This window comes from Athene cunicularia (assembly GCF_003259725.1).
Source record: "Athene cunicularia isolate RWA chromosome 2 unlocalized genomic scaffold, athCun1 chr2_part1, whole genome shotgun sequence".
Classification (NCBI taxonomy): Eukaryota; Metazoa; Chordata; class Aves; order Strigiformes; family Strigidae; genus Athene; species Athene cunicularia.
Genome location: NW_020799095.1, coordinates 99,376,844 through 99,403,992, shown reverse-complemented (window position 1 = coordinate 99,403,992; position 27,149 = coordinate 99,376,844). Strand labels below are relative to the sequence as shown.

At 36.8% G+C, this 27,149-nt stretch overlaps 1 protein-coding gene across 1 annotated transcript in view; it reads left to right on the top strand.

Moving 5' to 3' along the window:
- Window positions 1–27,149, top strand: part of PTPRM (protein tyrosine phosphatase, receptor type M) — a 406,723-nt gene that overhangs the window by 162,430 nt on the left and 217,144 nt on the right. The window contains exons 12-15 of the mRNA XM_026841434.1: window positions 9,834–9,930; window positions 10,335–10,444; window positions 14,940–15,141; window positions 19,617–19,719. Of these exons, the coding sequence (XP_026697235.1) occupies window positions 9,834–9,930; window positions 10,335–10,444; window positions 14,940–15,141; window positions 19,617–19,719 (512 nt within the window). The remainder of the gene's footprint in view (window positions 1–9,833; window positions 9,931–10,334; window positions 10,445–14,939; window positions 15,142–19,616; window positions 19,720–27,149) is intronic.

Below are 27,149 nucleotides of genomic sequence, written 5' to 3'. Positions count from 1 at the left end.
GTGTTTCAGCTAGAAATATTAGAAAAAGCGTTCTCCTAGTGATAAGCTGATATTAGTCCTTATGATCCTTCCTGGAAAAAGTAGACCTCTACTATATCTCACATTTGAATTTGAGGAGAAATGAGTGAGGATTCAAGCTGGCTTATTTTAAGAACTTGGCCTGCTCATTTTACTGCTGTGAGTATGTATTTTATTGTTTTCTGAGCTCCCACTTTTTTGAACTAACCAGTTCTGGACACAAAATACAGAAAAACCTGTTGAGTGGTATGTTCTGAGGGGTTAGAAATAAGACTGAGAATTCGGATTCCATGGCTTTTGCTGATGCTTTGTAGCCTTCAGGAGACCAGTCATTTCTTTTGAGCTTCAGTTTCTTTGTATATAAAGCAGGAGAAATGCTATTGTCATACTTCATACAGTTACGTAAGGTTTAACTACACAATACTTCTGAAGTAGATGATAAAATAGAATCAGTAGAAGCATAATCTTGCATCTGGTTCCACACTGAAGAAAAACGGTATTAGCTATAATCTTAGCAACAGCGCAATAGATGGGGAGATGTTAGCTTTTCTGTTTTGCCCGGTAGACTGCTGGCATCTCTGGCAGGAAGAAGAGGCTGAATAGTAGTAAGTGAGAATCTTCCAGTTCTCAGACACTGGAAAGTGGTTTAGCTCAGAGACAGAAAACTGTCTGTGATGGGATTGCACTGAGATGTGTTTTTTAATATTTAAGTCTTGCAGTCTTGTCCCATTGACACCTTCTCTCCATTGTGGCACTGTAGATGCTGATCATGTTATTAAAGGTGCTGGGGGAAACATATGCAGGAAGCTTATTACTGCTTCTCAATGCTCTTAAGTCTGCAATAACTTGGAAGGGTGCAGAAGGTATCTCACAGGCTACTGTTCAAAGTTAACACCCTGGTAACTTTAGGGTACATACACCCTTGTGTTCGTCTTCCTTCACTGTCATTTTGACTGTGGAAGACAAATGAGTATAATTAAAAGAATATAATTAAATAGAAGACAAGGGGGTTTTTTTTAGTAATATAATTAAAAAGAAGCCATTTTTTTCCAGAATTTGCTCAAAGGAAAACAGGCATAATCTATTTTCCAGCATATTATAGCTATATGTATATATAACTGATTAGTCCTTCCTCTTATGGATTGCAGGTGACTATCATTTCAGTTTTGCTGTCTCCCTGGCTCTTTCTCTCATTAGCTCTGAAGCTCTGCAGGGCTTGCGTCTCAACATTTTTTAGTGTCAGGGAGTATGTTTAGAAGACTGATAGAAGTGCTGCTTTTCTGTGGGAGGCATCTGTTTTTGCAGAAGGAGGGACGTGTTCTTTTGGAAATGCTATTAGCAAGTAACAGTGAAAAATTGGTAAGAATTTTAAATATCATAATTTTATTTAATTTAATACCATAATAAATATATATAATGAATACCATTAAAAAATACCATAGTAAGTTGAAATCTTTCCAGGAGTTGCTGGGTATCTTCTGCGGTCATTTACTTTTACCTGAATAACCTTCATAACTATTGCTATCAATTTCCATGGCTGCTCTGTGACAGGAATAGAGATATCCCAGACGAAACTAGTTTTTCAAGATTTTTACAAATTTATGGTTGTTCTTTGCTGCTTTTAACATTTTTGCTTGCTGCCACAACATGCTGTGTTCCTAGATAAGTAAGATGACCAACCTCTAATGTGCTGCTCTTTACTCCAAGAGTTGTTTCTGGATCTTTGACATCTTTCTGCACACTGGTAGCTTAGCCTTTGGTTTGACTGGACTCAGCAGAACAATGACATCAGCAACGTCTTATTAGGATTTTGATTTTGCTCATGAGTCATTTGTCCCTTTGGTTTTTTGTTTGCCTTCTCTTTGTTTGATTCCTTTCTTTTATAACCCAAAATAATGTACAGTATAAAAAATCATGAGGGTAAAGTGCCCCTTTTCTTCCTCTAGTCCAAACTACGAAGCAGTTCTTTATATTAACAAATTTGACTGCTCCTTTGCATTTGAGATGCAGCTGTGTAAAACCAATGTGTTCCTATTAATCAAAATTAAAATGTGTTAAAAAGTGGTCAAATTACACCACCCAGTATATTTCCCATTGTTTCTTTCCTCACTGAACTCTACAGTTCTTGGTAAATTGGAATTTGAAAAACCCTTTCTGTTACCAGATTTGATAAATCATGTGTTATTTTGAACAAAGGAGAGTTCTTTTTGAACTTCAGTCTGATGTTGTTGAAGAACTTAGATGAAGAATAATTACAGTATAAAAATCAGTCCATCAAGTTGAATGTGATCTTTTACAAAACTGTCTGACCAAGTTTGCAAACAACCTCAGACTGTTTGCAGTAGTATATATAGATTGAATATCAAATCAAATAAGGACAAGCCAAAAAAGTAAAATATTTTACCTATGTTTTTGTTTGGTGCTGACTGTAGATGTATACCGAACTCAAGCCAAACATTGTTACTTTAATAGCAGCTGGCTCACAAGGCATATAGCCTGTTTCGCTATTGATGAAATGATATTTCATTACCTCATGATCTGTGCTCCTGAGGCATAACATGATATCTAGACTACTGAGGAGCAGAAGAGTATCTGTTTACCTGGAGAACTGTAGACTGACTAGAGAAGTCTGGCTTTGTAACCTCTTCAGTGTGGGGTTTTACCAAGAAAGGAGAAACATGGATGAAGTATGGTGCGCATAGATCGCCATCGATAAAATTTTTTAAAGTGTTTAATATTTTAGTTTTCTGCAGGGAAAAGTGAATTTTCCATGTCACCTCCTCAACTGTTCTATTTCGGTTTTCCCTGGCAGGTGCTTCTGATTCAGTAAAGTGCACTGACAGCCTGATCACTTTTACCAGCGCTGGTGTACTCTTAGAACATGTGTTTGAGGTAAAACACGAGTAGTCTTGTTTGAAACAAAGCACGTGTCTTAAAATTGTCTGCTGAATCGGAAATAGCCCTGATTTATCATGTGGAATCAAGTCGAAAGTGTATATGTGCTTATGGTCTCCATCACTATAGTATGCAAGTTCCTTGTAGTGGATAATATATCTCAAACGATACAGTTTTCATCTTAAATTTGTGTATTTTCTTGTTCTGTTCATCCTTTACTTCCTGTGGAAGGACAGTAGAGTCCAATGTGGAGTTTCAGTCACGAGAGTTGTTACAGAGCTAAACTACACTAATAGTTTGCCTAGACAAGAAGTAAATTCTTCATTCCTATTGTTCAGATGTCTTCCAAATAATATCTAACACATACTACACAGTAACATAGCTACTGGAGTGTCATGGAGTGGCAGAAAATCACCATTCCTTCATCTCTTATTTCAGTGAGTCTGTGCAGTCTGTGGTGAAAAGACAAAACCTTCAGTCTGAGTTTTCAATCCTAAATCCAAGTTTTGATGATCAATGACAGGATGCTAAAAATACACCTAAATGTCTCTGTGATTCTGAAATTGAGTTTTTGAAAAAGCATTGTGCTTGTGGTAAGAGGTAAAGTGTGAAGTTCCAGAGAAATGAGCTGTGAATTGCAGCTGCAATGGAAATTGATCCTGTCTGTCAGTCTCTGCTCCATATTCTCAGGAAAACAGAGCAGAGCGGAGAAAGAGCCAAGATCACCGATTAAATGGGATGCTAAAGTGCCAGAGGCTAGAACCGGGCTTGCTGGTCCCTCAGGTCAGAACTGCAACTGTCAGACTTCACTGCTTGATACCCTGCTGAAGCTGGCAGAAGGAGAGCAGTATGAAAAATGCTGCAGGCGCCAGCAGGGGAATTAGTAAGAACTACCTGGCTAAGCTTCAGGCGTGACAGACAGTGCACTCCTTTGGGAGGAAAACCTCTTCTCTTATGAATCGGTAGGCCTTATTTTCCCCATTTGCCTCGTGATTTCTACCAGTGAGGCATAAAAAAATAGCTGGAATACTGGGGAACAACAGAAGCTCAGTTCATCTAGAGAACTGCAGAGTGAGTGGAGCGGTCTGGCTGTATAACCTCTCTGCAGGTGGGCCTTTACCATGTAAGGAAAAACAAAGATTCAGCAAATAGCTGTGGTGGTATAATGTGTATATGTTGCATATTATATAACTGGTATGGCGTGTTGTTCTCCTTATTCATCCTCTCCATCCATCCCCCTCATGTTTTCAGTTGTGATTATCACTCTGAAATGAAGCTTCTTTATGTAGCTATCCCGTACTTCACCTGATGCAAGGTAGTAACGCAGACCATTGCTAGGATGACAGCCTTCGAGTACTGCATGGTTTGTGCAAGTCTCATGAGCACAGCCGCAGCATCGCTATAGAATGCTTGCTTAAAGTTCCACTTAAAGTTGGAACTTTACCATGAGAAAGGGTTAAAAAGATTCTATAGAAAATAAAATCAACTAAGTGAAGCCATCATGCTGTGGTAGTAATTCAGCTTTCCCTTTTAAACCATAGTCATTAGCTGTCGTTCTTTTTGTGTTGCTTAACAGTTTTCTTTCCCCAAGTATCCAGCGTCCTTCAGGATGAAGAGCATATACTTTCCAGTGTATTGGAACCAATGTGCTGTGATCTCAGAACTGTATCACATTAAATATTTTCTCTAGGGTATACAACAATACCTCCAGAGAAGCTCAGTGCTGACTTGATCAAATGGAAACTTGTGGGTTTTTGGGGGGTTTTTTTTGTTTTTTTTTTTTGCAATAACTGCTATTTTTCATGGCTGTTTTGAGCCACATGGGTTTTTTAATCCAAAAATTCCATTGTTACCTTATCCTTTTTTTCTAGTTAAAAGTAGACATTTTTATCTTCATCTCTTTCCTGCTTACTGTATGAATTAACTGAACGTAACCAATAATTGTCGTGTGCTTGAAGGATATAGATCTGTTATGACTGAGGAACTGTATAGGGCAGATGAGCACTGATATCCTCAGGTCTGTAATGAAGTCATGTCTAATAAATGAAAGAAGTGTGGTATTGGAAAGAAAAACAAAGCAAATAAAGTAGTGGTACTTCAGGAATTAGGTTTATTTAATGACAGAAATTAAATAAAACATTATCTATTCCACTAACCATGTCCAGTTTGAGAATTTAAAACCGAGGATGAGGACACAAAGAGGTTAAATTCTTTGGAGTACAGGCCTGTATCTTCAGAGGCTCTTTCATGGACAAACCTCTTTGGAATATTCAACCTTACTTTCTCAGTGGACATCCCCCATAAACCAGCAGTTATCCCACTTGGTGCATCATATAAGATCTTGCTTTATTTTTTCTTATATATCTTTCTCTGCTGTGTCCCAGGGTTGGTTTGTTTTTTTTTTATATTCTACCTCTTCCTTTCCACTAAATGATGTAACTGACTGGTTGACACATTGACTGGTTGACACACTTTGCTTACCCCATGAAGAGATCATTAGGGCCCTATCAGTTGCATAACCTCTGAATGAATGGTAAGAAAAACAGATGGAGCTGAATACTGATTCTATAGATTACAGAAACAAGTCAGGAACCAAAGCAACTACGGTATTTGGCTTGTCTGATGAGCTTTATTCTGTGAATATCAACAAAAGCTATATTGTCTCCACCTTTTACAGTCTAATCTCTTTTTCCCCTTGTCTGTTTTGTTAGAAGTGAAAATTTATCTGTCATTCTCATAGCAATGAATTCAGGATTTAACTAGAGGGCTAACTTGTACTTTTTATTAAGGTAACATGACATGAGAGTATCTTCCTCCTGGGCAGAAATCTTGGATAGGTTTTCATCCAGTCTTTTTGTAAAGCCACTCAATTTCAGTTTTAAAATGCTATGAATTAGTTTTATGTCTCTAATAAAATGATTTCTTAGCTCTCCTGTGAATTTTCTGATGTGCATACTATGGAACTAAGCAGGCTGTTCCATATTCTTGCAGATAGGAGCTTTGTTCAACTGCTTAATGCTGTACGTCAGGGTCACCTCAATTTTGTTGATTTTCTAGTCCTATTTAGCCTATTCAGATAGCTTTACAGTTACACAATAGCCATCAAACGACCTTTGCTATTCATAGTCTCACCTAAATGAAGAAATGCATAGAAGCTGCTATGAAACCCCCCCAAAAAAAGAAAAACTTCTTTTTCAGGAAATTTATGTCTGAATTATGCAGAAGTAAATGCTTAAGGAAGACATTAAACTTCTGGGGCTTGCCAGTCTTTAAGGTTTGCTTCTTACTAATCTTTATTGTTGTAGCAATAGAAAATCTCAAACACCACAAACACCAGGATTCTTAGCTGAGGTGTCTGAGTGTGGAAGCAGGTAAATGTCTCTATAGTGATTTATCTTTGGTGAGGACATTTTTACCGGTCAGTCTAGTCACTAGAAAGGAGGCCAGGATTAGATCTGTTATTGATTTTGTTTTGCTTTGCCATTTTGTCACCAATTGGCAAATATTCTATATTAGTAATCAACACTGTTGGGTACTGGCAATTAATTAAAAAAAAAAAAAGCAGCTGCAGGATTTGAGAGGGGGAAGATATGTCCTGCTTTGTAGATGTTAGAGAGAACAAGCAATTTCTTAACACCTTTTCTTCAAGGAGTTAAGATGAATAACATCTTTGAACAAATATTTCAAGCATGCAGGGATTTTATTAAAAAGAAAAAAGATTAAATCCTGTGTAAATTGTTTAGAACATTCCTAGTGAAGACATGTTGATTAATAAACATGAAAGAGGGAAGATGCATATTAATTTGTTTACGTATAAGAGGCTTCTAGCTCATTAAAAGTCTTCTAAGCATTTAACTAGTGAAGCAGTGGATAAAACCAGACATTGTCTTTAATCTTGTTGAGGGCTCCAATATGAAAAAACCCAGATTATTGCTAAATATGTATAATGACAGCGTTTTGAAAATGTGGGATGTGTGTCAACTCAGTGGTTTTGCTTTAACGTGGTGGAAGTTTGGGTTCACTTTTCTATCTCAATTGCTGGGCCCAGTAGGACTGAAGAAAACTGAACTTCATCAACCACAGTCTTTGGTTCCTGTATATCAATAGCTAGAAGTTCTTGGGTCTGATTTTGCTAGATGTGATTTATGCCTGGTTATCAGCTGGGAGATCTCTAGGAAGGCACAGATGCAGTAGGGTATCAGCTAATGTGCCTCCTGCCTGTTTCTTTTGATTCTCTGCTAAATCACTACTACAAGCTGAGGTATTTGCACTGTTTATTTTAGATGTGCTAAAAAAAAAAAAAAAAAAAAAAAAAAATTCATACTACCTGATTGTCAATGCACTTTTCTTTCTATGTAAGTGCATGTTCTACTTTCACTAAAATCTGTTACAGATTTTCCACCAATTTACCAATTTTAAGGAAGTAAAGGGTCCATTAAATGTGTCACAATGATCTTTTACATAACCTATAACATCACACACCATTTAATCATTTCTTCATTGAACACATAACTTGTGCTTGAACTTTGTTCTGCTTCTTAAAATTTTCAGTATCAATTTGAAGAAATTTCAGGTGATTGTCCACAGTATCCTCATGTAAGCTTTTATGTTGAGTGATATGCTCATCGTTAAATATTCATTCTTGATGTGCTGTTTCAATTTCTCTAACTTTGGCTTTCCAGCCACTGGACACTGTTAGTTGCTTATTCAGATGATATATTCCATATGCGGACATTGAAATATATAGATACTCCCTTTCTTTCAGTAATTTTCAGCTAACATTCAGATCTGTTTTTTATTTTGAGCAATAATGTAATTTGTGAGTGTCTTTTTTGAAGCATGGATGGCAGAATTCACTATTGTTTCTTTGTAATGCTCTAAAAATATTTCATGAAAAGGTTATATCATCCTCCTAAATTCTCTGTGATGTTATTGTGATTATACATGCAGAGAGTTTACTGGAGCTCTGTTAACTACGATACCAAAATGGGACGTCCTTGTTGAACTGGTCATGCACCAGGATCAGTTTCACCTTTCCAGAACACTCTGTGCTGAGGTATAGCCACTTAGTGCCCTCTACAAGTGTTATTGTCTTGTAAGACCTTGCCTTTAGCCATCTAAAAATGCATACTCTTCAAAGAAACGTTATCAAATGACTGGCATTGCCTTACATGACAGATCTGTCCTCCTCCCATTTCTGTCATCTGCAATCTGACCAGGCTTTGTATTTTCTTCCAGATCAATGATATATTTACTGCAAACATGTTGGAAAGATTTCTAGAAAAAATTTCAGCAATGATGAGTTCCTCTCATAATAAATACTTGAAGTCTGTCATTTAAATGTAATCATTTAAATAATTTAATATATGCCCTATTGGTTTTATGTAGTACTAATTTCTAATCAAAATATATGAAGGAATAAATGAAACAATTTAGGAGTGTGTAGTTGCTAATGCAACAGATTTGACAAAGCATAGCTAACAAAAAAATTGTTTCATTAGAATTAATTTTGCTGTCATCCTCTAATTTCAATTCAGTTCAATCGTAGGATGACAAAGCTAAAGACCTTATTGTTATCTGAGCTGTTTATGTATTTTCTCTAAAATTTTTCATAGTGTTTTCTCATTCCTAGCCCTCTGAAACGTTATGTTATTCCAAGACCTATTAAAAACCAGCATCAGTGTTTGAGAAAATACCCTGGACAAAACCAACTTTTTGCTATGCTGTACACTTCCAGTTAGGTACATAAATCTCAGTATAACACAACAGAGTATAGTGATCCAAATAATCGATAATTTTCTGAATCACACAGTCATGTCGGTTGCAAGAGATCTCCATAGCTCATTTAGTCCAACCTTTTGCTCAGAGCAGATCAAGTGAGAGCAGATTGCTCAAGGTCTTTTAAAGTTGAGTTTTGAGTATCTCCAAAGATGGATATCTCACAACCTCTCTAGGTAACCTCTGCCAGTGTTTGACCGCCATCATGGCATAACTACTCGGAGTTTGTGGCCTTCAGATAATTTCAGAGGGTTACCACAGTGTTTTGTCACACTACCAATTTATTTACACTATATTTAATTCCTCTCTCTTTACACGTAGATCATTAACCCCATGACTCAAAATGAGTTTTGCCAGTTCTCTCCCACTTGAAAGAAAGTTTTAGTGCACAGATTTAAGGTTGCCCTAAAGTTGTAATCTTACTGGTGCATACAGGACTGGTAAACCAGTTCAGAAGTGTCCTTGGAACTTCCCCTTGGTAGAGCAATGGACTCTGCAGAGAGGTATGGAGAGGTGATTATGAAGTCTCGAACCATGTAAACTCCCAGACCAACAGCATGGAGCAGTAGGAGGAGGATAGTGCTCTACCAAACTAGCAATGGGAAGGAGTCACCAGATGTCTTGCTTGCAGATCCTCCTATTTTTTAACCATTCGAGTAAATCTCAGTAAGATGTCTGAGAAGTTATTTCAACCACTGCAGCAAGTAGTTTCCACCTTCTTTCTCTAGCATGTAGAAAATGTTAAGTGTATCTTCCTACTGTATTTTCACATAACAGTTTGCGGAAAAGTGCTAAGCCATCAATTCCTGTTGCTTCACAGCAGTCCTGTGTGCATTTCAGTATTTTCTTTTAACATTCCATTGCAAGTGTTACAAAAATAAAACTGCAGCTACATGCCCATGTGCTGTTTATACATGTTCTCTGAAAACTGCGTTGAGGTTGGGATAAGGTAATCTTTGCAGAACAAACAGGAGACAGAAGGAGATACCTGACAGTAGTTGACATACCTTTTATCAGAACCTTCTGACATCCCTGACACTGCAGTGGTCATTCTCATAAATTAAGGGATTTTAAGAAAAATGAATAACGTCAGATTTTCAGTATGGCTGCTTCATAATTTCCTTATGTTCACCCTGTTATAGGTCTTCAGGCCTCGTATCACGCTTCTATGCAACGTGGCTCATCTTTCCAAGCTAGCCATTCTAGTTCAGTCTGTTGAAACTATACCTTGTTATTTCAGTATGTGTCCGTTTCATATATGAATGTTTAATATGTTTTTCTCTATAGAACAGTAACACTATTGATAAGTGAGTATCACAAGTAGATTTTATTTACAAGAATTTATATTTGAGATTGCCTAATTCCTTATGAAAAGCTGATTTGTCCTTTCATCAATAGTGTTTTACAGGGAAAGTGCAATGCTCACTAATTCCTTCTTATACTGAATGTGACACATAAGTTGCTTTATTGGCACTATCTTGTTAAATAAATCATTCTCTTCCTGAGCTACCCTGGCCTTTGCTTCAGTGTTGAGAAAATAATAAGGGGATGGTTTTCATGTCTCAACAGTGCAAGCATTAAGCAGAGTGTCTCCTTCTGAAATTTTTCTCAAAACAACATTTTTTCCTTTTTTTATCCGTTAGTCCCGAGTGCTGTGCCACTTGAATCCATTCAAGGGAGTACCTTTGAAGAGAAGATTTTTCTTCAATGGAGAGAGCCAGCGCAAACATATGGTGTGATTACTTTGTATGAGGTACCTAGCATTTTGCCACGTTTTAATTTTTATGTGCAGTTTTGATTTTCAAAAGGGCATAATTAGTAAGAAATTTTTTTTCCAGTTTATGTAAAATTACTCTTCTTCTTGAAGATAGTAGCACCTACAAAGTAATAAAATCAAATATACAATGTAGGAGTGAATTATGCAGGACCCAAAATGTCCCTGGGTTATCAGCTTTAAGAAAACTGCTATTTTTAGAACCATGTGATAGAGTATTCTATCTAGTAATGTGGATCAAATATTTAAAAGATTGAAAGACACATCTTAGTGAATTTTTAAAAAATAGGAGACATGAAACAGTGGTGACAGTCAACATCACATTTAGATAAGACTCATAACAGGAAGCCTACTGTAATAGAAACAAGCAGGCATAATTTAAAAAAATCTAGCATTTCACAAATGCAAATTCAACAAAATTGTATGTTGTTAGATGTCTAAAAATCGCTGCTTTTTCTCATGTGGAACCTCTGCCTGAATACCTTTTAGAAAAATTGACAAAAGACTGCAGAGATTAAGCTGTCAGACAGTAATCACTGTTAAGCTTCTTACCTGACCTTACTACAAAATCGGTATTGAAATGCTTTGTTTAAAAAAAAAACACTGAAATGAGAGATGATGTAAAAGAAAAGTTAAATGGAATGGTAACCTGTTGATACTGTTTTGAAAACTATTTTATTGTAAGAGGATAAAATGTTATGAAAAAGTATGAATTGATTTTTTAGAAAGCTATTTTCCAGCTAGCTCAACAGTTGCCTGTTTTCAGGGATCAGAACGTTTTAGTTAATATATTCATGTTTTTACTTGATGTTAGGCTTTATGTACATAGAAACACACAGTGGTGAATCGTCTTTCTACTTAGGAACATGCATGCATGTCTCATTATATTGCTGAGGCATATATGCACTGTATACATGCAGTTCATTCTTAAATGTATATACATACAGAACTCCATCAGCTCTAATGGGAGTATTCAGAGATGGAGAAGAATATCTTGGCAAGAATTTCTGAGGTAGTCATGACTGCGCAGGTCTGAACATCAAAAGTATTCCAGCAGTAAAGAGAATATTGAAAAGAAAATTAAATACTGCTATCTCCTTACACTATCTAATACACCTCAAAGCACAGACAGAGGGAGCCAGGCAATCAGTTAAATCAGAAACTTGATTTAATTAATTTTTAAGTAAAAGGTACCAACAGACTGATGCAACCATCCCATCCCTTGTTTTTAAGATGCCAACCCAGTCCAGTCAAGTGGCTGATTATGAACACACGTCCAGTTGCTGAAAGCTTGTTTGTCAATACTTTTTCTGCCCTGATGTTTTCTTACAAGCCTAAAATGTATCGCAAAGCTTTAATAAATATCACTGGTAAACTACCTGGAGGTGAGCAAATATACACAGTGAATCACAGGGACATCTTACCTAATTTAAATGTGTACTTCAGGTGAAATATAAATGTATACTTCAGGTATATTTTAGGTAACTGAAGTAGCTCACAGGATAAGAACCAGACAAATTAGATGAAATTTAGGTACCTATGTTTTATAGGTTGATTTAGACTATCCATGATGTCTCAGTAGGCACCTCTCTGGCTGATTGTTTTACTGTCTGGATAATGCATCCAGCACAGCACCAGATCATCCAAGCTTGAGAAGTGAGGTGTCTAGCTCCTGCCTACACTTTGTGGCAAGCCAGAGCTTAGCCAGAGAATCATCTAGGTCTTGGCTCTGTGTACATAAACGATTCTCATCTAAAAAGCATATCCACTAAAGGTGCTCTTATACAAACATAGGGCGTATTTGGTATGTTCAGAGAATGGCCTAGCCGATGAGTGCTAACCTAGTAAGAGGGAAGCCTGCGTAGGGGATGTTTCAGCCTGAGGGATTCCCCAGTTCATGATAACCTGCCTGCAGGGCAGTGACTCAGGTGAATGCTCCTTCCATACACCTGTCACCCGCCACTGGGCTGTGCGCAGCCAGAGGTGAAAGTATTGCAGTGCCAGGAGGAACGCAGCTACGAAAGTGCCAGGTACTTTAGAGTTGAAGGCACGCAGTTGGGTGAAGCAAAATTGCAAGTATGTAAGCCTGAGTCAGACCTAGGAGCAAGGTTGCTCTTTCCAGGGCAAGCTCTTCAGCTGGTAGCTTTTTTTAATAGGAGCAGCCTTAAGACTACAGCAGCAGACACCTTCTTTCAGCAGGAGGTCCCAGGATCTTGATCCCAGCAGGTAGATGAACTTAATGTGCAGTCCTGAGTCTGTATCTCTGCTCCCAGAGAAAAAAGCTCAATCTTGTCTCCTTGTCTAACATTTCTTACTCTGGTACCTAACTTTCTAGGATGTTAAAAATCTCATAACTTACTCTGTTTTCTGGGGCCAAGCATTTGTTTTTAGTGCCTGAAGGAGACAATCTTCTAATTGTGGGAAAAACTGTGTGTTGAGGTATCAAGTATTAAAGCATTAATTGCTATTGTGAAATTAAGTACAAATCCATTTTTTAACCAATATTTAAAGGAAAAATCCTTTAGATTAAGAAATGTCATAATGACAAATTACATCTTTTTGCTTCTGTATCACCAGTACGTGTCCACAGTTGTAGGAATAAAGGGATTAGTCTTTTGGGCAATGTTTTATCTAAATTTGATAAAACTAGTCAACATCCAGTGAGAAAATTCGCCTCATGCCTTTTTTTTTTTTCATCACTGCAAAGCTGTGCTGGTGTTAGCAATGGTGGACATAAGAAATTTTTTTTTTTTTTTTGAAGTACAAACAGTCTTACAAGTAAGAGTGAAATATAGAAATGGAGAAAGTTTGTTTTAACCAGGCAAACCACTTTTTTTCATGTGTTCTAAATAATCCATGGAAGAACTTACTTCATTATGGAATATCAGCCACTTAGCTGTCTAATAACTAAACACAGCAAAAAATTTATAAGAATCTAACGTAGACTGCAGAGTCTCCAATAGCCTGGTATTATTTTGAATAAAATTTAAGTGAGGTTTTGCAAAATCCAGTTAAGAACCGTAGAAATATAGAAAACAGAGCTGCAAGAAGTTCACATATCTGCTGCAAAACAGGATCAGCTATATATAAAAAATAGATGCAATGTAGTTGTCAATCTTGTCTTTTAAAATCTCCAGAATATGTTATGACCCACTGTCCCACAAGTAGACATAACATTTCCCATCAGAAAGAGAGATTCTTTTGGGCAATATGTAACCTTAATTTCTTTGTGATAAAAGTTCATATATTTGGTAATGTAATCTTCTTCTGTTATATTTAGGAGGGTTAGTTGAGCGGATTTTAATGCACTTTCAGTTCAGTTTATGGATGAGGAGTCTTAGAGGATCTGCCTGTATCTACCAAGATAATGCTGGGGTTTTCTAGATGCTATCAAAGTTTTTATTACTAATTTTCAGCACTTTATTGATGTTATATTAGATGGGTCATATAAAAATCAATTTTCATTAAGTCAGAGGTTTTAGGAAAATGCAAGTGTTTAAGGTATGCAATGCCAACGCTTAGATGTTTCTGTGTATCATTTTATGGTCTTCTTAATTATAATTATATCAAATATATATAGCAAAAAGAATGTCAATTATCATATTATATAATGAGTGTTGAAATTATTCGCATACAAATGAAACTTTAAAAGTAAAAAGGAGGGATGAATCACTTCTACTTTTTAATTTTTTAATGGATTTCTTATTTTTAAATTCTCATTACAGTGCATGGAAATTAGTAATTAATAGAAGAAATCTGGATCATGTTTTACTGTGAACTTATATTAATGTTTCTATTGAAAACTAAAAATACTGTTTGAATCAAAGAAGTAACTGAGGGTACAGTATACATTCTGCATATATTACTTAACATTTTATCTCTCCCTTCCTCCAAATGAGAATCTGACCTAGGTACAATCTAATAACCTGAAAAATTCCAAATTAGCAATTACAATAGTTAAACTTCAGACTAAAATATAAGTTTTATCCACTTTCTGAAAAATTTGCCTTAAGCTGCCCTTATCATTTTTTACAGATAATCTTATTCAGAGCAAACTGTAATTATAGCGAAGTCAGCTGGAAATGGGGTCTATACCTTCTGTTATTCACTTACCTGTTTTACCTGGTTGTTTTGGTTTTGTTGTTGTTGCTGCTCAAAACCAACAGTAACATGAATTCAAAAAATGACACTGTTAAAGCCAGCATCTTGAAAGAATTAATGTAAGCCTGAACCCATCCTTTAGAGTTGTAATCTAGCTGCCTCTAAGTCTCTCTATCTATAAAAGTAATAACTCATACCAGTTATGGCTGAGTTTCTGTGTCTCTTCGTGGGATTCAGGATTTGAAGAGTATAAGAGTAAGATAGCTTATCATAAAATGTCTGACAGCGCATACATCAGGAGGGTTTACTGGATAAAGATGCAATCTCTGTCCATCTGCTCAAGGCAGTTTATAACTTCCTTATTCTTTTGCAGATCACCTACAAAGCAGTCAGTTCCTTTGACCCAGAAATAGATTTATCCAATCAAAGCGGACGAGTCTCAAAGCTAGGAAATGAAACACACTATCTCTTTTTTGGACTGTATCCTGGAACTACCTACTCCTTTACCATCAGAGCCAGCACAGCTAAAGGCTTTGGACCTCCAATCACAAATCAGTTCACCACTAAAATATCAGGTACTCGATTAAAGAATATTGTTGTTTGCTTATAATGACATGAGTAATTCTTTTGTTGCTTACTTCTTCTTTAGGATTTAACAAGCGCTAAATTGAAAACGTAAAATACATGTTCTTCCCTGAAGATGTCAAAATGACATATGTTAACATATCTGAAAAACTTCCAAGTGCTTAAATATCAGCTAGTACTTTGAAATTCCTGTTCACAATTGTAACTTATCACCCAAGAAACCCTATGAATTATGTGCCTGCAGTGAGTGCCAGCTGCTGTTGCAACATTTAGCATAGGGTTTTTTGGACATGAGGATGAGGGTTTCATTCAGAGCTTAGTCAGCCTTGACATGATTCTAAATTAGTACAGTAACGGTGCTGGAAAATCTCTTTAATGAGCCGTGAACAATTGAGAGTAGAGCAGAAATACTGTATGTCTAGCACTCGCTTAGAAAGTGCAGCTGACTGCCAGCCTGCGTATGTTCCTAGCAGGCGTGTGGACTGAAGTGGATATGAAACTGTATTAGACAAGAGTATCAGGACTAGGGGTTTTCAGATAACGGCAGCATGACTGTCACTTCTGCAGATCCATGAACAATATTTTAAAGCCCTCCCAGAGGCAGAGGAACACTTCATTGCTCTAGCTGATGCGATGCAATACTCTTATATCCTCTAAAATTCTTATGAAATTGATGACAAAATGTTTTGCGAAGTTACAGTTGAAATCCCTTTACTCTTCTCTACAGTCTTCTTGGGAATTAAACTGACAGTTGAACTACGACCCCTTGATAATATTTATAGAAAAATTGCCTTACCTGTTTGTGGTCAACTTGCTTTTTAGAAAAGATAAAGCATTTGGGTACAGAATCTTCTTTCTCTTTTACTCTCATTCTGCGTACTTTTCCCCATCACTTGTTTTCTGTCCTCACCGAAATGAAAAAAAGTCGCAAGAGTTAGTCAGAAATAGAGCAATTCCTTTTTTCTTGTTATAGAAAAGGGTAGTTAATGCGAGGTGGAAATAACTGCAATACAGATGTTTGTAGAGGAAAAAAAAAAGTTAATTTTAAAGTCAGAAAATTATTCTTTAGAGGAAATCTAAACATAATTAACACTGATCAGTAAAGATAGTGTTCATTTTCCATCCCCTTTCCTATACTGAGCAGAAACTTTGTTAGAAATCAATTTCTGACACAGCAAGACTTGGTATGAGTTAGGATGGCAGAATCAGCCCTTATTAGAGTGGGAAAGGAAGGAGACTGTTGAGAGTGGATAAGAATTTGGACATGTCAGAATAGTGCTGGATCTTAAATTGTTGTTATTTTCTAAATTTGATATGTCACCAACTCAAACTCCTTAATGTGAACAGACGTTGCAGGCATCTTGGGAATCAGGCTAAACTCCAACCTACCTCGTAGCAAGCTGTCTCGTCTGCACCCTGCTCTCTCATTACTTCATGTTAGTTACTCTGCTAAAAGGGAATGTTTATGACTTGTCCATGAGAAGTTAAAGCCAATCTCTTGATGAATTTAAAATAGGAGCAGAATGTGTACCTTTCTTAGTATCATTGAAAAATCACAACCGAAATTTTAGCTGTTGATTATGGTAGCCTCTTTTCAGTGCTATTGGCCTGTGATCTCATTGTCTCACTGTAGGACTTGGAGGCTCTTGATATGTCCAGTGCTCTCCAATCTGGGGAGATGTGAAACAATACTGCTGAACATTTATGGATGAAAGGTTTTACTGTTTTTTAGAACAGATGAGGTGGCAAAAGTGCATTCTGACCAATTTCTGAATTGAGTTACTGCATTTTACTTTGTCTAACTCTAGACTGAATTTTCATTTGAATAAAATACTCTCAATTTCCTAAGTGTTAGAGTAGTACTGTTCTGCACTGTAAATAGTTGCCATGTTTCATTCTACAGTTGTGTGATTGGCACTGATGGATGAAGTGATCTGTATGTTAATATGTATTACCAAAAGCAGAGCTTGTAGCAGTGCATGCTATCAAAATTGATGGGCACTCTATTAGAAGACTGTTTTCTGTTGCATATAATTTATGAAAAGTCAGCTGTGCGGCCTGAAATTTTGTATGCTGCCTTTTATGCTAAGAAGAATTTCATCCATTACATTATGAACGAATCTAGTGACTGGTACATTGGCTGAAGTGCTTTCAAACAGGGATTTGAATATTTAGCAAGGAGATGTTACTCTGAGCCATTACTCTGAAAATCAGTCCAGATTTGGGCAATTTGTAAATGTTGCAGTTTGCACACGAACGGTAGAAAATTGACAGAATTGAGCAGCAAATGTCGCCATAGATGCCATACTCGCTAAATAGATTTAAGTTCTCCAAGCTTTTGGAGCCTAGCCTGTGTTCATCAACTCAGTGTGGCCCAACACATAGAGAGTCTCTACAGGCCTTGCCTTCTAGTGCATCTGAGCTTTCTGCTGATGAAGACCAGGGTGTGCAGTTGCAAAAAATGTGAACAGGCATGTTTTCTCTGTTTACTGGTAAGATCCATCTTTACATGTGAGCAGTGTGGAGAAGAAAGAGTGCTAAGATAGACAGGAGGAAACTTTAAGAATAGATTATAACCCAAGTATCTGTGGAGAAGAGAAAAAGTACCCAGGACTAAAAGGTGGGACTGGGAGAACCAACCACAACTCATATCCTGTACAAGAAGACAATTTTGGTGGAGGGAGACTAAGGTTAGTAAAGAGTGCAAGTAGGGACCTAGGAGTCATAAATAAAGAAGATTACAAGACTTGGTAAGATGTAGGCTGGAGACCAAGAGCAAGAAATTACTCTTACAGTGTTCCAGAAATGTTCAGAGTTCGTACAGCTTTTTGGAGATGTAGTTACTCTGTGCTTCCCTCATTTTCAGGATGGTTAGCATGAGAATGGGGCATTATGTGAACAAGTTTTGGATATTCAAAACTGTAGAACTGAAATATGTGAAAATTGTGTCTGAATCTTTGAAGTACTGTGTAATACTGTGCCTTTAGGCTTCTTAAAGTGGGTACCCATATTACTTAAAGTGGGTACCCATATTACTTAAAGTGGGTACCCATATTACTTAAAATGGCTAGTCTAAATGTTTGTACATTATATCCAGGATTGTAAACAGAATAAAACCCGCTCAGCTTGCAATGAGGTTTTTGAAGATTCATTTTCTTATTTGTGAAGCATTTCAAGACTGAAGAATATCAATGAAAAGCGAAGATGTTGTTAATGTTTTCACAGCAGACTGAAGAGTTGTGGACAAAAGTGTTAATGCAATCTTTACTTCAAAACATAGGGAAATATGGAGAGAGAAGTTAATATACTTTTCAAGTAGATGCAGCTACTGCTGGGAAGGTGAAAAGGATTGGAAAATACACTTGAAAGAAAGACTCCCATTGTTGGAGCTATTTTATTTGTTAGAGGAGCCTAGAAGTTGGTATTATCTCTTTGTGGAGCTTAATATACTCTGGGTAGATTCATCAGTGTGGTACACAAAGTATCCAGTGGTTGGAAGATGAAGCTAAACAAATTGAGATGCCATATAGGTCCCCATGTTCAACATGAAGTATAATTAGCCATTGGAAGAACCTGCTAAAGAAAAGATTTTCTCCCTTACCAAACATATTTTCTTTTTCAATCAGGAATTAGTCTAGGGAAGTTCACTGCCCTGAATTATTTCTGTGGACAGAAGAGGTCATTGCACTGATCGCTTTTTGCTTCTATAGCCTTTAAATCTGTTAATTGTGTATCATCATTAACAACTGGACAATAAAGATAAAACAGACTGCTAACCAACCAATTAACTGAGAAGACTTCCATCCAAGATAATGATAAAAATGTGACTAGATGATAGCACTGAAAATGTAGCAACAGTACAAGACAGTAACTGAGGCATTGTTTGTTTTAATCACGACTGTAATTCCTTAATGAAGACACAGTTTGCAAAAGTGCTATTGAGTGTGGCTTCAAACTAGGATAAGTTCTCATGGTGATAATCTTGCTTCTTTATTGTAAATTATGTCTGTGGTGGACAGACCCAGGACAGTTACAGCACTAGTTAAAATTCCAGGAATGAAAAATTCTGAGAATGCATCTTAATACCACTGACATAAGGAGAAAGCTGGGCTCAGTTTCAAAAACTACTGTCACTTCAGCATGCACATTTACAGGTACTCTGCTTGAGGTAACTTTTAATTTCCAAGTCATGGATTCTCAATCCTTTCTGCAAACTTACTCTTACTAGTATCAGTTTCCTGTCTTGAATCTGGCAGTGATCTGCGATTTCTTTGGTTGTTTGGTTGGGTTTTTTTCTGAAGTTATTTAACAGTTGTCTCACACTTGTAACAGAAAGCATCTTAGACCGATAATATGGTCTTTATATTTGAAGAAGTCTTTAAAATTACCCATTCAAATAAAGATACAGCTCTTGAAAGAGGAAATACAGGAATAATGATTATTTTTGCCTCTTTTCTTATTCTAGCACCGTCTATGCCACCGTATGAACTTGAAACACCTTTGAATCAAACTGACAGCACTGTGACAGTCTTGCTGAAACCTGCACAGAGCAGAGGTGCTCCTGTCAGGTATTGGGGAAATATCTTTATAAAATTAAAACCAAATTGATTAATTTCTTGAACATGTTTTCTGGGGATTTTCTACACAGCAATCAGTGTCTAAATTCATGTCTGTATTAGCTCTAATTAAATTAAATAACTGAAGAAAATGAAAGTGCTTTGATGTTGAGTGTTCGTGTATTGTTTAAAGGATTTGATCCAGATGCAAGTGGCTTGTTCTTTGAAGATAAGGAACAAAGCCATAGTTCTGTTGCGTGGGTGGCTTCTTTAAGGTAATTGCTTACTGCAGTGTTATAAGTTCAAGGGCATATCACATTTTTTATGCTGAGCTACTGTCTTTAATATTCACTCTTTTTGTTTACTTCACAATTTAAGATAATCAACTCTAAGTAAGCCAATTTAGACAATATGTGCTATAACATTCATAAAGTATTTACATTTAATTGACCATGATAGCAAAAATAGAAAAAAAAAAAAAACAACAAACAAACAAAAAAAAACAGCCGGAAAACCAGTGGCTCAGATTCTTTAATGTTATATAGTACCTATTAATGAATTTCCAATTTGCAGATGTTTATTTCACTGCTAGTTACACAGTACTGTGTAAGTCCTTCATTAATTAGAATAAAAGATGCCTACTTTTCACTGAAGAAAACAGAGGAATGGAATGGTTAGATAATTTTGAATGAGAACCAGTTATGAGCTCAGTACTCTGAATAAATGGAAATACAGTTTAGAGAAATACAGATTTTTCAGAGGTTTAAGATGTTTTTCCTTTTGGCTAATCATGTATCATCAAAAATGTTTAATTCTTTTGTTACTGTAGGAAGGGTTTCCTCATAATAGTGAATGACTATAATGTTTTTCATTGTGATGCTAAGGTATTTTGTAATTTCTGTTTGTCTGGGAAATACAGATGTGGTGTACTCATATATGCATAAATGAAAACAAATGTTCTTTGGATTTCTTCAGAATAATCAAAGTTTCATTTAATTAGTTTTTTTTACTATGCCATATATTCATTATTGAATTAGATATTATACTTCTGTAGATCTGCATATAGGAAATGCCATTCTGTTGGTCTTTCAGACAACTTTTTAAAAAGACAGTGTAACACTTTGGAGAAGTTTGAACCAGCTGAGAAAAAAACAGAAAACAATTAATACAGATTTAATGAAACTTTTTGATGTAGCGGATTAGGTTAGAAACAGAATGATTTCATGTTTGTCTTACTTTATCTCACAAAGTGTAGTTCTACTGAATTTAACCATCTGGATTAAAATGATACTAGTTGGATTATCGTTGTTAAACATATTACACCAAAAAAGTTTAATTCCTTTTATCTACATTGTGAACTGAAGATGATTGACTCCTATAGCAGTAGTGACAAGTCAGAAACTTCACCGACAATAGAAGGGAGCTAGTTAGGAAGCTAAAGTGTGCCAAATAAGGGGATGGGTGGTTCGAAAAATAGTAGGAGAGATTTAAAGTAACATGAAGCTATAGAACTGACAGATGAACACACAACAGCAAATTTACCGAGGTCCTTTGCAAGAGGTCTTAAAATAAAATTAATGCTGGCTGCAAACTCAGAATGTAAATACTGCGTCAAGCACAGAGTAAAAATTAAAGTAAGAATTTCTGAATACTTTCAATATTTTGTTGTACGTTACACTCTGAAGCACAGTCATTGCATAGCTTGCAGAATACATTCTGCATATGGATTTTATCATCTTAATCTGTATTCACTGGGTGTTAAAAGTTTAGTCATACTTCATTTATGCACACCACTAAGCAAGATGCCTTGTCTATCGATTCTGATACAACTACTGGCTTGGTTAATGCAGATTTTTGAAACTGCACTAAACTTGCAGTGTAAATGATTGTTGTTGTTTTATTGATCAACACATCAGCCATGTCACATAACATTTTTTAATTCCTGAGATGGATAAAGAGAGCACAAATTCTACCATTCAAGTCAACAAAGCTAATACCTGAGGTCATTCAGAATTCCAGCTTTTTTCTGTAATTAAATTATTTTTCTCTACTTTATTATGAAAAGTCTTGATATCTTGTACCTTATTTAGAATCCACACACAACAACCACAACTTAAAGAGAGAGAATAAGCAATGCTGATTGTTTAACTGTTGCTTCAAAAAGCAGACTTTATGGAAATGTTCAGGAAACTCTGTTTACAATGATAAAGCACACATTAATCATGAAGGCCAAATGGCATTCCATGTTGTTTTAGAATTAGTAAGACTAGACATGATTAAAATGTATTTTCTCAGAGTTTTAATACAACAAATACTGCTTGCTTTGTCTTCAATTTCAGGTCCAGCATGTTTATGGCTCTTGCTATATTTATCTCAAGGAGATTATTTCAGAATTATATATGTTTAAAGCAGTAATGCATTCAGTAATGATGAATGTATGCACTTCTTTAACATCTGGCCAAGCTATTTTGATTTTTAGAATGCTTGTAATTTGCAAGGCCTTTTTTTTTTATATATTTAAGATGATGGCTCTGTGGACATGGTGTAATATATGTCTTATTGTGGATATTCTCTTTTTTTCCAAAGATATGTGTATGTAAGAGTCAGTAAAGTTTTAAAAAATTTGCATGAAAAGCATACAAATGCAAGCATTTTTTCTGTGAGGGCTCTTCATCTGTTGAGGGACTCACTCTTCCAAGGCAGTATCATTTGTACCTTTTACTTCTTTGGGCCCAGTTAGCCTAAAGTTTAAAACATGCTTTAGCCAAATTGTCTGCAGGTACGTAGATTGGTCAGTTCCATATACATCGACTAAGGAATGCTGATACATTGCAAAGATCTGGCTCATACAGACATGAAAAATGTAATGCTCAGTGACTGCATGTATTTAGCGATATTTATGTATTCAACTGTGTCAGAAAGAGCTTTAGATTGTTTGCCGCATTCCATTATAAGAGTTTCTTGTGACCTTCTCAGGAAAAGTTTTCCTGCAAGCTTTTAGCTTCAGCACAGAGAAGCAAGTTTTCTTTGTTGCATAGATTTCCATTCAGTCTTGCCACGATAAAGCTTGAGTGTTTCCACTTCTTTAATCTCGCTTACATAATCATCAAAATGCTGTCACCATACCACCCCCATCCTGCTATTCTGTGCCACATCCTCAAAAAGCCTTAACAGTAAACATGCCAAAGATTTTGTCCCAGGTAACAATGGAACCACTTGGCAATAGCAAGCACTCTTGAGATCAGCAGACTGGGGAAAGGAGGAAAAAGGATAAAAAAGAAGGCAAGACCATCCAGATTCTACTTTTCTTCCTGGTCTCTTTTCTTTTCCAACAGAGAGTTTGGAACAGCTGGATTTGCCCCTTTAAACCCCTCTAATTAGTAATCATGGACCATTCAGCCACCCTGTCTACATGAGGAGACACCACACACAGTTGGTGCTTTCCTCTTTCAGTGAAAACTGAGAGGACAGGAGGGCCAAGCATATCAGCTAGCAGTGCCCTGTGGGTGCCACACTTGGTGTTTAGGATGCCAGAGTATTTCCTGCGCTGAGTCTGTGGGAGCAGGCCAGCAGCACCTGGGGCTGCAAAGCCCAGGCAGGATGAGAGAGAGAGAGAAAGAGAAAATTGCAGCAATTTCCAAGTATTATAATTTAAAAGTACCTTAAAGAAAACCTGCAGAAGGAAGCAAATAAACTTTGAATTACATGAGTTGAAAGCTTGAGAGCGTGCTAGAGTGAAGGCAGTCTCTGTACTCTCAATGCATCCTCTTTATCATCAGTGTGCCCAACTTCTTCAGCATGCATAAATAAGAACAACTCCACTGGGAAAATAAAGCAAATATCTCTTTGCTTGAAGTGCTTAATTTTGAAACGTACTTTTAATCTCTCTTCCCTGAAGAAGTAATGTATATTGTATTTCAGCCCAAAAGGCCATATTAAGTATTTTGAAGTGTGGTTGAAAACTACCATAGAAATTTCAAACTACATGTTATCTAAAGTGATAAGCACTCCTTTCTACTACTTCATCAGATAAACATTTCATGATGTGTTTAGATTGTCTAAATTCCACAGAGGTTTACAATTTCTTATTGGCCTAATCCCAATTTTTAAAGGCACCCTGTAAATACTGGGTTCATTGTCACAGGTGGAATTAAGGCCATCTGCACATGATCCCTGGGGTAGGAACAGCATGATTTAAAGGAAAATGGATGGTCTAAAGAAACCTTTGTCATACTAAGTCAAGGGAGTACTTCCTTTTATACATGTCTTAGCCATTTCAGCGACATTCATAGCAGAATGATTCATAAATGAATGACAGAGGACACCTAATTCCTACCCATTAGACTAGTAGTAGGAAAGAGTAACTTAAACTGAGGTGGTCACCTTTGAAATACAAAGACTCATATGCAATGCAATAGTTTCCCACTGGAAACACCATGAAGCAGAGGTCATAATTGCCTTCCCATCCCTGCCATACACATTGCAAGGTAGGAGACATGTCTTAGGGCCTCATCTCTTTCTTCCAGCATGACTGATGCCATAAGGGTCAGCCTTCTACACATCTGGCCACCCCTTCTGCTTTGTCTCTGTGTCTACTCACTTTCTCATAGTCTGGCAGCAGAAGTTTGCACTCCTTGTGCCCCATCAGTTAGGGCATGCAGTACTGTTCAGGCTCTTCCATAGGAAGAAATTGAATTATCTGAAGCCTGAGAGATATTTTGCAGGACCTTTCAATCTGACAGACAGCCTTCTAGAGAAGCCACTCCCTGCCTTACTTACCATCTTCACAAAAACACTCACCTGGTCAACAGATCAGCAAATTAAATTGTTTCACTGGAAATCAAGAAATCCAAACAAAAGCTAGCACGCTAGCCAGGCTGTTTGGAAACCTGTGGCAGATATCACTGGAACTCAGAAAGCAGCAGGGCTTCAAGTACTCTGAATACGAAAGTTTCAGGTTATTTTCCAAAACCTTGAAGAGACCACGGGGCACTTGCATTGCTGTTGTGAAATACATGGCAGTCACAGGACTGGGCCTTGAAATTGCAATCCACTTCTCAGAGAAGAAGAGGTACTGGTATCTCAGTCTGAGTTTCTGTGTTGCTTGGTAAGAGTGCGGCATTAATTCCTATGCATGAATTATGGAGGCAGACGTCATGAGTATGATTATAAATTCAGGATAAGTGAACACATAAGTTTTAAATGGGAAAATGCTGATTTGTACAATAAGGGATGTGTTAGCATTCTGTGTAGGCAAAAACATGGCAACAGCACATGCAAATAAAAGCATTGCAATATCTGTATTTTTAGCTCTGTTCTCTCACAATTCCTACCTAGCATATTATGTAATGCTATCATGTTGTTGTAATTTCCTTCTATTCCCAATGACATTACATGGTAATGCAGTAATGAGAAAAAATAAAATCTCATGTAGACACAGCTGAGGAGAGAAATATCAAAGCTGTACATTAACCAGGAGAGATTTGGAAAGCTTCCAATAAAATGAAAAGGGAACTTTGGCCTTTCAAGAGCTCACTGATAAAACAGTCTAGATATTTGGTGGATTTATGATAAAGAAGTGGTTATGGTGAAATAATGTAACTATATATGATCAAGTCGCGTTACTAACTCACTAGTATTCTGAAATGTCCTGTTCAAAATACAGCCTTTTGAAATACTGTGAGACCACAACCTCTAAAGAGCATGAAGGGAACTTACTGTCCATTCTTTAATTTGCTTGCCACAAGCATCCTTTCTGTTGTTTAAGGGTCTGTAAACATAAAGGTTTGAACTGTATGCTGTAGGGTCAGTTCTTGCTTGCAAACTGTATTTCCAAATCACAGCTTTACAACCTGTAAGGCAGACAGTAAACTTGTTTGAGGATGTCTGTGATACAGAAGGGACAGGGTTTTATTAATGCCCATAATTGTGACTTCTTTATAGCAAGAAGTATAATTATTTACAGCAGAAGGGTCAATTTCAGTTTCACTGAGGGAACAGTAAAATAATTGCTTATGCTGTAAAAATGCTGTAATTCTTTTTTGTTATGCAGTAGAACTTGTCCTTGGATTTTTACTGTGACTTGAGATAGAATTTACAGTATGTATTGCCTGGGCATGCATGATACAGCTTCACATGTCCTGCTGGCTTGTTCAGAAATTTCCATGGTCCTTTTTTACTGAGACTTCTCACATAGTCTCTGGGTAAAAGGAGCATTTATTCTTGATATTTTTAAGTAGTAATTTCTGTCATTGAGAACCAGCATGTAATGCTGTCTGTTATTTAGCAGTGTGATTAATAAAAATTCATCTATGATAAATAAAGCAAGCTAGAGAAATTCCAGAATAAAAGAGAGAATAGATTATTCCAAATCTCTGAAGAGATTATTCTTCAGTTTCATAACTCACCAGTACTTTCTCATGGGTCCTGATTATAACTAACAACTGAAAAATTTGCTGCACTCTTATGAGGCTCTGCTTTCTTTTTTTTTACCTTACTTCTACATGCTGGCCTTAAGTAGGATGCAGTGGAGACTGTATCTTTGCATAATTCCTAATGATAGTCTTCTCAGTTTTGCTTACCTCTCATTCTGATGGTGTGATAGTCTAGTTGAGCTATTAGTTCTCTGCTAACATCCTTTGGACCAGTGGATTCTTCCAATCTCCCTGGTGAATGCTGGAGCCCAACAGCAATTCAACTGGTGAATCATAAACCCTTGGAACTCATACCCTGTTTTGCTGGCTCTGGACTGCCAGCGTCAGTCAGAATTGATAAAACATGTTTTTCTTAAATCTACTTAATAAAATGAACAGCTTGGTCTCTGAGTGTGAAAGGAACAGAACAGTGTCATTTTTCCATGATCCCTTTCCAAGGAATGGCTACTCATCGCTCATCTTAGCCTACTTGAGTTCAGACTTTAGGCATGCATATTTACTAGTGAATTTTGTATGCTCTGTACCACTCTCTGGTACTGAGTCCATCTGTCTAAAACAGCCCATATTCATACTGCAGAGCTCTCAGGCACTATGGCCACCTTCAGATTGCCAGTTGGGAATGAGCCCTGATTCATGTCTAGAAATTTTAGGGAGAGTAGTAGCTGGCTGGTGCCAAAGACCTGCTGGGGACCTTTCAAACCATTTAACAGGGAGAACAGCGTTGCATTTCTCTATTCAATCTCCTGTTACACATATAGCTTAGATGGATTTTAGGCAGCTTAGCGTTACCGAGTCTGAGCCATCAGCCTGTTCTCAAGTTCCACTATATTCTCAGTAAACCAGTAGAAACCTCTAACTAGGAGCACAGATTTCCTAAAGCTCCTCCTAGGCAAGCAAGAGACCAGAAGTCCTTGTTGCTTTCTCATGGGACATTCAATGTGTTATATTTTAGATGGTCATTGAATAAAAAAGGAAATCATGGACAGAATAAGGAGAGTCTCCATTTGT